General features: G+C 51.1%; 1 protein-coding gene across 1 annotated transcript in view; it reads left to right on the top strand.

The window, feature by feature from the left end:
• Positions 1-198: 198 nt before the first annotated feature.
• Wdr1 (WD repeat domain 1) overlaps positions 199-13277 on the top strand; it is a gene marked incomplete at its 5' end in the record, with an annotated part of 40093 nt that continues 27014 nt past the window's right edge. Inside the window, 3 exons of the mRNA XM_048783972.1 lie at positions 199-429; positions 1474-1563; positions 9907-9997. Of these exons, the coding sequence (XP_048639929.1) occupies positions 199-429; positions 1474-1563; positions 9907-9997 (412 nt within the window). The remainder of the gene's footprint in view (positions 430-1473; positions 1564-9906; positions 9998-13277) is intronic.

The following is a 13277-nucleotide window of genomic DNA, read 5'->3' as shown; positions in this document are numbered from 1 at the left end:
TGCCGCTCGCGCCCGGCGGCGGGAGGTGCGGTCGGCCGGCGCGCCCAGCCGCCCGGGTGCGGGCCGGCGCCCCCAGCCCTGGCCGCCCGAAGTTGGCGTTGCGGGCCAGGCGGCGGAGCCCGCGCCTCGGAGGGCCTGCCCCGGACATGGACCAGGAAGTCGCGCTGGCCCCTGCGCTCCTCGAAAGGCAACAGGTGACCGGCCTCGGCCGGTTCGAGGCCCCCTCTACTCCCTGGGACCCTTCGCTGGGCCCCGGGCTGCGGCAGGGGCCGCCTCTCACACTTCCTGTGCGTTCGTGTCTCCACAGAGAAGGTGTTCGCCAGCCTCCCCCAGGTGGAGAGGGGCGTTTCCAAAATCCTCGGCGGCGACCCTAAGGGCAACAATTTTCTGTACACCAATGGCAAGTGTGTCATCCTGAGGAACATCGACGTGAGTACCCCGCACCCCACCCGTCCTGGTTGGGTCCCTGCCCCTGCGCGCTTCCTAAGGAGTAGGTGAATTCTTTTGGTCTTCCCGCCCGGTGGCCTGGGGTCGGGGAGGGCGCCACGCCCCCTCAGCTTTGGAGCCACACCTCAGGAGCCCCCAGGCCCCCTTGTTTTGATGGGGAAACTGAGGCCCTAGATTGAGGGATCAGACAGACCCTTATGGGCTTGATCCCTGGTGATTGGGTAACTTGGGCTTCTCTGAGCTCAGTTTTCTCATTTGCAAAATTGAGGTGATGGCCCCCTCCCCCCCCACACACACACTTCCTCTCACTCCTTGGGGCTGACACTGAATGAGCTGATAGTCCTCAAGGCCAGCCATGCCTGGCACACATTGAGCACTTGGTAAATGGCCCTCACGCAGAATCATATTAATGCCCTTCGTTTCCCAGTGCACCAAGCCCAGACTAACACACCCAGTCCTCTGGACTTCATCCTGATCTGCCGCTACCCATCTGAGACTCGGTGAAAACAGGAACCAGTTTATTCCCATGAATCATCCTCTGCAGGCACCTTGTACCCAGGCTGAAAATCCTTCTAGAGCTAGCTAGGGAAGTCCTTGCAAATTCATGTTTTTTTTCTCTGTATTGAAATAACCCAATCTGTTTGTAAACCCCCCCCCCCCCCCACTTCCAGGATTGCTACTTAAATCTTGCTTCTCCCATACTCAGCCTGGGAGGTGAAATCCAGAGTAGAAGCAGGAGGAGCCAGCAAGGCCATTTGGGAGGGTTTCTGTGCTGTGTTTTGATGTGGGATTGATAAGGTTGGGTTTGACTGATTTGCTCACAAGAGATGTTGGCTTCAACTCAGTCTCTGCTGTTAGGTACCTTTGGCGGGTCAAGGTTGTGGCTCATCATATGCCCTTAGCCTTACAGCTAGCTGCCTGTGGGAAAGCAGGGGATCTGTGGGCCTCAGTTTCCATGTGTGTGAGAGCAGAGACTACTTCTTGGTTTGAGGTGGTGCTGGCTATGTCCTTTTCTTCCTGGATAAGCCATCCTGTTACGGATGTTCTTCTACTGAAGATGGAGCTCTGTCAGTGGATTCTGCCTGCCAAGGATTGCTGGGCACCTCAAATGATGAGGTGGGTGGGAGCGAACCTGCCTTGAAGATGCTAACAACTTGCTAGTCACATGGATTCCTAGAAAGCTGTCTCTGCCAGGCTCAGAGCTGGGGAATAGTCATCAAAAACTTAAAATGGACTGGGCACTATGTTGCACGCCTGTAATCCCAGTAACTCAGGAAGCTGAGGCAGGAGGATTGTGAGTTCAAAGCCAGCCTCAGCAACTTAGCAAGGCCCCAAACAACTCAATGAGACCCTGTCTTTAAATAAAATACAAAAAAGGCCTGGGGGTGTGGCTAAGTGGTTAACCACCTTTGTGTTCAATCCCTGGTACCAAAAAAGAAAAGGAAAAAAAAAAAAACTTGGAATGAAGTTCTGAGATTTGGAGAAGGTAAAATTGAAGTGGCCACAAGCAGGCACTCAGTAGTTTGGTAGTAAAGGTGCACTAAAGTATTTTCAGGGATGTGGAACAGTATTTGGCTGGGTCCCCAAGATCACCTCCCAATATCATTGCAGTCTATTCACTTCCATCTAGAACTGCATGGAGTAACCCTGGCTACTACTATGCTGGCTTGTCCCTTCCCCCGACGTTGCCTATTGTTGCATAGAGGATCCTGCTCAGCCAGGTGGTAGAGGCTAGGGATGAGCACCCCTTTGCAAGGACTTAGCCCAATGAAGCCTCTTCTGCCTATGCTTTCTGAGGTCCTCATTCACACCTCTCTCCAGGGCTCACCATTCCCAACTGAAGGCACATCCCCTTCCCTTCCTACCTAGTTTTTAAGTTCTTATAGTGCTTGAACAGCATGAGCTGCCTGCCACTACTACATCCCTCCTTGTACTGGATGTTGTAAAGCACTTCGTTGTTCGATGGGCCGCTGGTCTTCGAGTAAAAGAGGGTAAAGATTTTTATCAGGGCAGAGTATTTCTGGGGAAAGTGAGGTATGGATTCTCTTGGACATTCAGGGTATAGGAAGAAAGATGGTCTGGTTAGAATACAAGCTTAGGGAAAAGAAAAAAAAGGAAGATCATGGGAGATTGAGATATCTAGTTGGCATATCACACTCAATATACCCCAAGCCACTTTTTGAGTTTTCTATGTGCTCCCCCTAACCCCAAGAAAGTGCTTCATCCCTCCAGCAGTTAAAGCTTGTGACCTGGGACTCCACTGTGTCCCCCACTTCCTGCCCCACCACAGTTGATTCTCCAGGTCCAGCTGGCTCTGCATTAAAAGTATCTGCAGAATTCTGACAAATTAGCAGTCCTCTACTTCTGTCTGCATTCACACTACCATCTTCTCCCACCTGGATTATTGCCCAAAAGAACCTAAAACTGGCCAGACAATTCTCCCAGCTTCCACCCTTGCTGCCCAGTAGTCGGCTCTTAACATGAGCTGGCATTGTGTTCAGGCACATGGGATCAAGTCTCCTTGGTGCTTACTCTCCAGTGGCCTTACTTTCTGAGTGAAAGCTAGAGTTCTTCAGTAAAGGAGGCCTCCTCATCCCCTCTGGCAACTCCAGTCCTGCTTGCTTCTTGGACATGCTGCACATCCTTTTTAGAACTATTGCTTGCCCTTGCCTGGATATTCTCCCTCAGGTGACTGTGGTCTTGCTCCCTCCTCACTCCCTAAGTCTCTGCTCATGTGTGTCTTTATTAGAAGGGTTTCCCCTAATTAGCATTTCTACACACTCCTCTGTTACTAACAGTAAGTGGCAGATAGACCGCTGCCCCTAGTAACTGTAGATGCCTGCCTTTGATCCCATCTAGACATTGGCCTCAGGAAAGCAGGGCTTTCCCCGTTTCAGACACAGTATGTCCTCACCCTGGAAGAGTGTCTGGCACAGGCAGTTGCTCAAAAGTTACAGTTGGTTGAAGTACCAAGCTTTTCCTGCCTGAGGAGAGGTAAAGTTCTGTTAGTTTAGGTGGCTGGACCTGGATTTTTGTGGAACCCATCTTTTAAACTCACTGGAGAGAACTCTTATCAACTTTCTACTGAGAACTACCTGTCATTTATTTTGTTGATTTGTGAACCCAACATAATGGCACTTGCTAAATGAAGGGATTTTTTTTTTATCTTTTTCAACACATCCCATGCCTCACTTAAAGGAGAAATTCTCTCCAGGGTTATAGTAATGTAGTGGTGTGATAGTGGCCATCTATCTAGGAACTAATTGTCCAAGAGAGAGCTCCTGGAGTAAGGTTAAAGTGAGCAGCATGGCTGCTTGCTTGGCAAGAAGCAACCCAAGGAGGGGATATTGGTGCATGCAGGGGGCTTCATGAAGGTGCCCCGTGGGCTGGTGTCTGCTCAGGTCTGTGGAGGTTCCTTCTTGGCTGCAAGGTCCTTAGACACTACTACCTTGAGGCCCATGTTGCCCCTGCCTTGTCTGACCTATGCAGATACCAGAGGCTTACTCCGGGGGCTGTCGAAGAACCTCGTGGTGATTTATGCCAGGATCACTCCACTTGCTCCTGAAAACGAACTTTCTTGACAGTTCTGCCATGCTGGCAAGTGTGGGACTGACTTTTTTTTTTTTTTTTTTTAAAGTGTCCAGTTCCTAGATTCTGGAATTAAAATACACATTTGAGGAAATTATGTCTATAAAATTGAATTTCAAGGAGTGAAGTGTTTGTAATAGTTTGACATTGCTTTGTAGCCAGGTTCTGTGTCAGTGAACTTAATTCCTTGAGCAAGATATAGACCAGTTTGGAAGTTGTTGAACACACCAGGTTTCACTTGGCATGATCTGCTACCTGTCCCATGCAGAAGGACCCATTGTATGTCCCTGCACGTGTGGGTAATGGGACAGAGCTTGAAGACTTAGGTCCCTTGTCTGGTCTTATACTTGCAAGGAGAGGTGAGGTTAGAAGCCTTAGCCGCACAGAGCACACTGTAGTGGGAGGGAATTAAATGAATTTCAGGCAGCAGAAGGAAATGGTGTGCTGATCCTTCGGGCACACGCATCCTCTGGAGCCAGGAACCCCAAGAGACCCTTCAGCCTGACCCCCTGACCAGTGAGGGGAAGCAGTGGCTTTTGAGTTGGGAATCCTTCTCAGAACTATTGCTTGCCCTTGCCTGGATAGTCTCCCTCAGGTGACTACAGCTCTTGCTCCCTCCTCCCTCCCTAAGTCTCTGCTCATGTGTGTCTTTATTAGAAGGACTTCCCCTTCTAATAAGGGAACTCACTTTTGAGTTGGGAACAGCAGATGGTGAGGCTGGGGTGGTCTGTGAGCAGATAGTGGTGGTGGTGGGGTAGGCAGCCCTGTGCTGGGGAGCACTGGAGCCCTTAGAAAAGGTAGGCAGACAAGTGGTAAGATCAAGCCTGCAGTGGCAGGCTTGAGGCAGGGAGACAAGTTTGGAAGTTGCTCCCAGGTGAATGCATGATGGACTTGTGGGTAGGCGCAGCCATCCCTTGGTTCCTGGTACTCAGTGCCCTGGTGAACCATGCCTGTAAGCCAGGGGCTGAGACTTTAATCACTGGCTCTCAGGAGGGGTGGGTTTTGCCCCCACCCTCATCTCCCTGTGGGCTGTTTGGCAATGTTTGAAGACATTTTTGTGCTACTGGTATCTAGCGGGTAGAAGCCAGAGATACCGTTAAACATTCTACAACACAGAGAACCATCCTCTAACAGAATTATCAGACCCAAAATGCCAGTGTGCTCCTTTTGAGAACCCCGATAAATGACGTTCTGACACCAGATTAAAGCACTTTGCAAGAATCACCAGAGCTTTGAGAACATGAGAGAAGAGCCAGCCATGCAGCAGGGTAGTAAGGAGCTGCTGGAGGAGCAGCACATTACTGTTGGGTCTTAGGGGCTGAGAAAGAGTTCTCAGGGAAAAGGCTTGAGACACAGCATCTTTGAGGAAATAGCGCTGGGATTCTCTCATCCAGGACTCCTGTAGAGTGGCCTTGATGTGTTTCTTTCCTGTGGGGGAGGAGAGGGGAGTGATATCACAACCATCTTTGAGGTTAAAAAAAAGGTTGCAGCCTCCCTCTTCAGGCAGTGGGGAGAGAGTCCTGTGGGCCATTCTGTGGAAGCCGCACTGGCTCAGGTTGCACAGAGGAGTCCGTCTGTGTCCTTCACCCTGGGGAGGGCCCTTTCTTCCTCTGTCCCATCTAAGTGCCAGGCAATGTGCCCTTTGCCCAAGAAATGTCTCCAGGTTCCCAGCTTTGCTGGCTCGCTTGTCACTTCTTCCTGAAGGACGTACCTGCATTTAGGATCGGTATAAAAGGGCCATCTCACCTCTGTATTCAGTCCCTAGCCCTACCTCTCTGGTCAGCTGCTGAGCTGCAGGAGCACTGCCATTCACTACCCCGTGCCTCTTAGGGCAGGTCAGTGCATTGCATGCAGGGTATCCTGGCACTTGTACTTGCCTCATTCTCTTCAGTGTTCATACCTGGAAGAACAAGCAGGGAGCATGTTACTATGGGCAGCATGAGGTGTAACCGAGTCAGCTCTCACAGCAGGTATGCTCTCTGCCTTCACCTTAGGGTCTATTGGGTGTGGGCTGCCATTCATCTTTTTCCAGGTGAGGATACTGACACTGGGGGGAGGTGCTAGGACTTGAACCCTTTAGCTGTCCCTAAGACTTCCTAGGTGACTACTCAGTAATGTCCTGGCTGGGTAGACAAGTGGGGGCAGAAGTGAGGTGATAGTGTCTTGGTAGTCCATGAGGGATACTGATGCACTCAGGGATCACAGGGCCATCCACACAGGCTGGGCCTCCAGGGCTGGCACAGGGCAGGTGTTGGGTAATTCTTTGAGAAAAGGAGCAAGGTGCACCTTTCAGGATCTGTCTGTGGGACAGTACGGCCAAGAGCTGAGCCTTTGGGTTCAGCCTTCCCTAGGTATGAGATCTCTTCTGAAAGTGCAAAGGTTTATCTCACTTCTTTGGAGCTGTGTTTCTGCAGCAATTCAGCTTTTGGCCTTGGTCAGCAGGGCCCTGCACTGCACATATGTTTAGCACATAGGTCCAGCCCAGCAGGATCTGCTCTCAGGCCTGGAAGTGTGTGTTCTTGTTGCCCAGGTTGGCAGTGCTAGAAGCCCAAGGTTTCCACTGTAGGCTCCCTGGTGCCCTCAGCAACTGAAGTGCACAGAGGCCCCATTTGTAGTGCTTGTCTGCCTGTTTCAACATTTTGGTTGGGAGGCCTGTCCAACATTGCACCATGTTCTGTCAGTGTCACTGCGAGCTAGGAATTGAGCGAGCCAAGCTGTGGGGCCCTGGGCCATCATAGCTGGCCTGTTGGTTACCCCTACCCCTGACCTGGCCACCCCCCCCCCCAATCTATTTCTCACTGCTTGAGACTAAGAACACCTGAGGCAAGAGAACCTTGGGAGCTGCAGGGGTGGCTAGGCTGGGTGCTCCCTTGGGTAGAGCATGGCTGAGTTGTGCACAGCTGTGTGCTTGTTTGCAGGACAGACTGAAGGTATAGGGGGAGTCTTTCCAGCTTCTCCTGTTTGACAGGATTCCCAGGGAAGAGAGGACTGCAGTACAGACAGGACATCCATGTGAGGGGGGTGGGAGGAGTATTAGCGGTGTCAAAAGACAGACTGAGGGAAGTAGAGGGAATGGCTAGAAAGCCATTGTCACGTGTTCTCAAGAGGGACAGGAAAACTGAATTGGGAATGGGTGGGAAAAGGAAATGCTTGGGAGCTAATGGAGACTGGGCAGTCCCTTGGTCGAGGTCCACTGGGCCTCTTATGCCTGGGCTCCCTGCTTTCTGCCTGTAATCCTGAGTCTTGGAATTGCTTGAGCCCATTCAGCCTATAGGGGCGCTGGAGAGGGACCTGGGAGGTGGGTCGTATCCCAGCCCCGGTGAGACATACCCACAGTGGTAACTGCACGTTCCTGCTCCTGCAGTGGGTCTCCTTTCCTCCCAACTCACCTTTTCACTCCAGGACTCCTCCACACATGGGCTGCTCACCTGAATTCTGTTCTTCAGGACAACAGGAGACCCTGGGGTGGGGTGGGGGGTTGGGGAGGGCATCTGCAGGGCAAGGACACGGGCTGTCAGCGAGTTTGGATTGGGCCTCACACCCAGAGTGACACACTGGGGGCAGGGGAAGTGTGCCACCTTCCTGGCATAGTAACGGCCTCCCACTGTGAGCTGAGGAGGGTGGGAGGAGGCTGGATGACTCAGATGTAAGTCATTATCTGTAATTTGGAGTCTCTCACCCCATAGCTGACCCAGTTGTATGTGGAATACAAACGAGAGTGAGTGAGTGATTCATCTGGCCGCGCGGGATTCTGTGCCCTGTGGGGCTCCACACACCATGTCTGCAAACGCCTTGGCCATTTAGGGGATGGAATTTCAGGGGTAGGACTTCCTCCAGTGGCCCCTGCCTAGTCATCTTCCATTCCTGGATGCCCTTCCTTTCTGAGGGGACCCCACCCTTGGAGGGTAGTGCAGCCTAGGGAGGAGGTCACTGCCCTCGGGATTGGCTTGGTCATCTGTAGAGTCTGGTGAGCTCCCTCTGTGAGTGCAGGGCCCTCGGTCAGCTGGAATGGACACTGAGCTAGTGTCTTGGAGTCAGCCACATGCTCTGTGAGGGAACTTGATGTCAGAGGACCAGTCTGAGCAGGTGGGGTTGGGTTAGGCAGATGGAAGGTGGACACTGGGCATCTTGGCCTCCATGAGGATGTGATATAGACAAAGTGAACAGCTTGAGTCCTGAGGAGTCTTATCTAGTCTCATGACTGGCCACAGTCAGGAAGAAAAACCCTCTTGGCTCCCAGCAATCATTCTGCCTTGATTGTCTGCTTTCTGTCTTAGTCTTTCTGCAGATATGGCTTTCATTCCTTGTGGAGATACCCCGAGAGTGGGGCTATTGTTTGGGTGTAGGGTGTGTGTGAACAACCTATGCAGCTGAATCATTTGCAACTAAGATTTTGTGTTTCCACAGCATTGTCTGAACATCCCCTCACCCCTTCATCCTTGCCAGCATGCAGCGATGTTGGTCTTTTTAATTTTACTGATATTAGGGGGTGTGTACTGGTGTAGTTTTGGTTTTGATTTCCCAAGACTAATGACATTGAGCCCCTGTTCGTATGCTTATTTGCCATTCATAATGACTTCTTTGGATACTCGATATCTCTATTTCACTCGCAAATGTTTATTTCAAAGTGGATTAAGTTATGAATCACATATACCAAATAATGCTGTTAAGTCTTAACATGAACTTTTTTCCTCCCCAAAAGTCGGACATAGCCAACTGCTGCTCCCTAACTGAGCACATGTTACTTGCTAAAAGCCATGAGGTAAAGAGATAAATGTCTCAGGAATGTGCTAATGCCTTGGAGGCATGGAAGAACCAGGAGGGGCCACCTTGGGAGCTTCCTTGAGAAGATGCTGCTTAAATTGGGATAGTGGATGCAAAGTGCCATGTGGCTGGCAAGGGAACAGTGCTCAGAGAGGCAGAAGTCATATGAGCATGGCAGAAGGTGCCAAGTGTTGGTTGGGCTGTAGGTTAGGGCCATCTCAGTCTTTGGGGTGAAGGCCTGCCTGAATGGACAAGCCCCTGGGAAGTTGTTGGGTAAAAGGGAGAAGGGAGGGGACTGTGGCATCCTGTTTCCTCCCCTGTGGACTTGCTGTGTCTTCTGGGGTAGGAAGCTGCCTCTTTTCCAAGGAATTCTGGTATACAGAGAGCTGACATCAGGAGCCAGAGACTCTAGAAAGCTACCTCTCTGCTCCCTCCCTGAAGCAAGCGCCACTGGAACCTGAGAGCAGCCATTGTGGGTGTAGAGAGATGCAGGACAGGCAACCACTTGTTCACAGCTTGTTGCTGAATATTGAAGATGCTCCTAGTCCCTAGTACTGGCCCCATCCTTGCCACAAAGTCCAGCCAGCCTTTGGTAGTGCCTCAAAGAAGCACGGGAACGTGGGGAATCAGCATGTCTTCCCAAGCCAAGGGTTCTGACAGACGGCTCCAAGCTCAGAGCCAGGAGCTGCCCCAGATGACACCAGACACAGGGGTGACCTGGGTAGGATGGGTACTCCCTGGCAGTGGCGACTTCAGGAAGAGTACGCACCCAGTGGCTTCTACATCGCCTCTGGAGGTACCTGAATGAGCATAGCCAAATGCTGCATCTGCTCACAGCTCCCCACAAACAGGAAGAAGCTAGTTTCAGGATTCTTTTTTAATCAAACTCGATACAAATGCACGCTCCACAAGTATATTTATGTGTTGTGGAAATTACACAAAAGCAGACGAAAAAAGATTCACCTAAACTCAAGAAAGGTGGGCGGGCAGATGGGAGTACTCCAGGATTTCCCCTGTTACTCTTACAGGTGTTCATAGGTGAATTTGGAGGGCAGGGAGCTGTTGGCCTCTGTTCCTTCCACTGACTCTGTGCTCTTTTCCCCACAGAACCCAGCTGTTGCGGACATCTACACAGAGCACGCCCACCAGGTTGTGGTGGCTAAGTATGCACCCAGTGGCTTCTACATCGCCTCTGGAGGTACCTGAATGAGCATGGTTCCTGGATGCTTGTGGTGGGGCTCAGAACCAGTCCTGCTCCCAGCTTGAAGGGGGGGTGCAGATTTTAGTTAAGAAGTGAGAGAACCAAGGTGATTAGTTTTAGTTGGAACCAACAAGAACATCTGTGCCTCCAAAATGCCCCATTTCAGACCTAATCTTTGTTCAAGAAAGTACATGTTGTATTTTGCAATGTTTCAGTAGGTTCCAATTTTGAGATCAGCAGAAACATTTCTGTGTGATTGTCCCCAGGCCTCTGTTGGTCGTTACATCATGATATGTTGGTGCTAGGGGGTGTGAGTGTGTGGTTTGTGTTTTGTAGCTGTGTTTTGTGTCATCCTTATCCATTGCTCCTTTCCCAGCTGGCCTCAGAGCAAGTTCTGGCCTTTGCCCTTTCCAGCCTGGCTTTCTGTATGGCTCAGTAGGGGGCTGGGCCAAAGGAAGGGGGTATGAGGATCTTTGCATTTTTTAGGAGTTTTACTCATTTACCTGGTCAAACTCTTTGAGGTAGAGTTTGGCCCTTTACAGATGAGAAAGGGAGGCACAGAAGGTAGAGGGCACATTCTGTATCTCATTAATTTGCTCATTCATTCATACACTCAACAAATACCTGTGGCCTGTGTTCAGCCCCAGGGAGGGCTATGTGAATGAGCTGATGTGGGCTTCATCAGCATTGCTGGAAAGTGACAGTTGGGAGAGAATTCTGAATTACCCAACCAGGAGAGTGAGGACCAGGATTTTCAGGTGCTATAGCCATTTTGTCTGCACCACCCTCACACTGTGCATGGTGACATGTGACCACTTCCAGCAGCTCTTTATGTGGGTCATGGTGGCCTGCAGGGTTGAGGCCTCCCCTTATTACTTCTGCAGGCAGTTATTCAGCTTGGCTTCCTGGTCCTTGGTTTTCTGTTCTTTAAGCTGGGGCACTGAGTGCCTCCTTAAAGGGCGGGAGGATCCAAAGAAGCAACATGTGCCTTGGTACCTAGCCCAGGTCTTACATGAGTGGGTACCTGACACCAGGGTGACCATTTTATTCATCACTGAAGCAAGGGCATGCTTTAGAGAAGGGGTTTCTGTTCATCCTGTTCTGAAGCAGGATGATCTGTGTGCTAATGGCTGCTGACAGCCTGCTGTGGTCACAAAGAAGGGCTGGGCCAGAAGTCTGGGATAGAGTAGGCACTTAATAGTTTTTATGTTTAGGTCTACTCTGACTGCATCTTAAAATTTACTCTAATCCTATAGTTTATTTTAGCCCAATACCCACCCCCACCTGGTTGTGGCCTTGCTTGCCAGCAAAATGTCTTCATTTAAGCCCCAAAATTTGGCCCTGGTGCCTTTTTAAATTGTGTCCAATATCAGGTGCTCTGAGAAGTTTTCTCAGGAGAGAAAAGTGGCTGGTGAAGGTGTCCGCCCAGCTTGGCACAGCTCCCACGCTGTCAGCCCCAGCAGAGAGCCTGTCATCTCAGGCCTGGCCTCCCCATCCCCAGGGGCCATTCAACAGGACAGAAGTCTGTGGCCTTCAGATCTAATGCAGAGCTGTGCAGCAGCCTGGCATAAAAGATGGCCTACATAAATGAGTGACCCCCAGCTTGAGGTTCTCCTCTTAAAAGTGGGTTGTAATTTTTTTTTTTTTTTTTAAGTATCCAGACATGATGGAGGAGTCAAGGTTTGGGGGTAGAGATTATATTTTTGTATTTCTAATCCATTTCTTTGAGTAGAGCAAAGTGACTGTTAAGGGTTACAGTGGAACATTTGCTGCAGAGATGAGGGCCCTGGGCTAAAAATAGTGTGGATGAGGGTTTGGAGTGTGGAGGCTTGGAAAGACTCTGGCTTGTGAGTGGAGACTGGTGCCTGGTGTGGCATTAGAGTCCCAGTACCTTGGGAAGCCACGGCTTACTCCCGGAAAGCCCCAGCCCTCTGGGGCCAGAAGATGCTGTTAGTCAACAGCTGCTGGAGAATAGAACCTTCTGGAAGACTTCTACCATCACTGAATAAGACTTGAGCTCTGGGAGTTCACACTCCCATGTTGTAATCCTTGGAGTGCAGGATCATTTCCGGGGCAGCCTCCATTCTCTTTTCAGCAACTTCCTCAGGGGTAGCTTTGATGTTGGTCTGCCATTTCATGCAGGCCCCTTGGCATCTGGGCAGTGATGCCCAGATAGCCCTTGGAGTGCAGCAGTGGCCTCAAGGCAAGATACCTGGTTTCGCCCTATGCCCAGGGAAGGCTTTCTAGAGGAAGAGCTGACTGCCCAGAGATGAAGAGTTGCTGAGATCTCCTTAGGGACTGGAAAGCTGGCCCTGCCCACTGCTGCGTGCTCCCTCTGCTCCACCCCATGGTATTTGCTGAGTGTACAGTGGCACTTGTGGAGTGTAGGGATAATGCAGACACACCAAACACATCTGTTCCTTGCTGGAAATGGTGACACATACCTATAATCCCAGTTACTCGGGAGACAAGGCAAGAGGAGTGCGGGTTTTCAGGACTGCCCAGGCAAACTTAGTGAGACCATCTCAAATTTTTTTTTTTTTTTTTTTTTTTTGGTAAAGGGGATGGAGATCTAGCTTTGACATAGAATATGCCTGGGTTCTAACCCCAGTGCCAGGGGAAAATGACAACTATTTCCCTCAGCTAGCTCCTTGTCCAGGTATGGACCATAGCCTGCTGGGGAAGGAGCTCTTCCCTGACACCACTATTCCCTACACTCTGTAATTTCTCTGCCTGGTCTTATCTCAGCCGATAGACCATTGCAGGTATGCCTCTTTCACTGTGCTTTCCCTCCAGGGCCCTCTGCAGGGCAGATACTTGGCCTGTGTGGGTCAGGGTTTGGCCACTGCTGTGGGCCTAGGCCCATCAGATTCAGGCCTCGGTGCCTGATCCCCAGGCTCCCTGTCACTGCCCCAGCTGCTTCTGGAAAGAATGAAATAAACAGGCAAGGCCTAGTTAATGTGTGAGGCCAATCGTCTGATGGGGGAGGATGCCAGTCAGGGAATGGAGCTGCAGCTAGCAGGAGGATCAGCAGCAGGTCTGTGAGCCTGGGAGGTGGAAAAGCTGGGCCCTGTCCTGTGACGCGCTGGGACACCCTCTGCCCTGTCCTGTTGAGCATTGTCTTCCCTGTGGGGCAGCATAGCCCCTGAATGTGCCCAAGCACAGCAGAACATGTGGCTGTGGTAAGCGTGGGTGAAGGTATGTATGTGTAAGGTTGTGCAGGCTTGTCCTCTCCAGTGCTGCCTGTTCTGCTGGCTCCACCCCTACATCCCTGACC

This window comes from Marmota marmota, unplaced genomic scaffold, assembly GCF_001458135.2.
Source record: "Marmota marmota marmota unplaced genomic scaffold, marMar, whole genome shotgun sequence".
Taxonomy (NCBI): domain Eukaryota; kingdom Metazoa; phylum Chordata; class Mammalia; order Rodentia; family Sciuridae; genus Marmota; species Marmota marmota.
The sequence above is the reverse complement of the archived record's forward strand: the minus strand, read 5'-3'. Positions and strand labels throughout refer to the sequence as shown.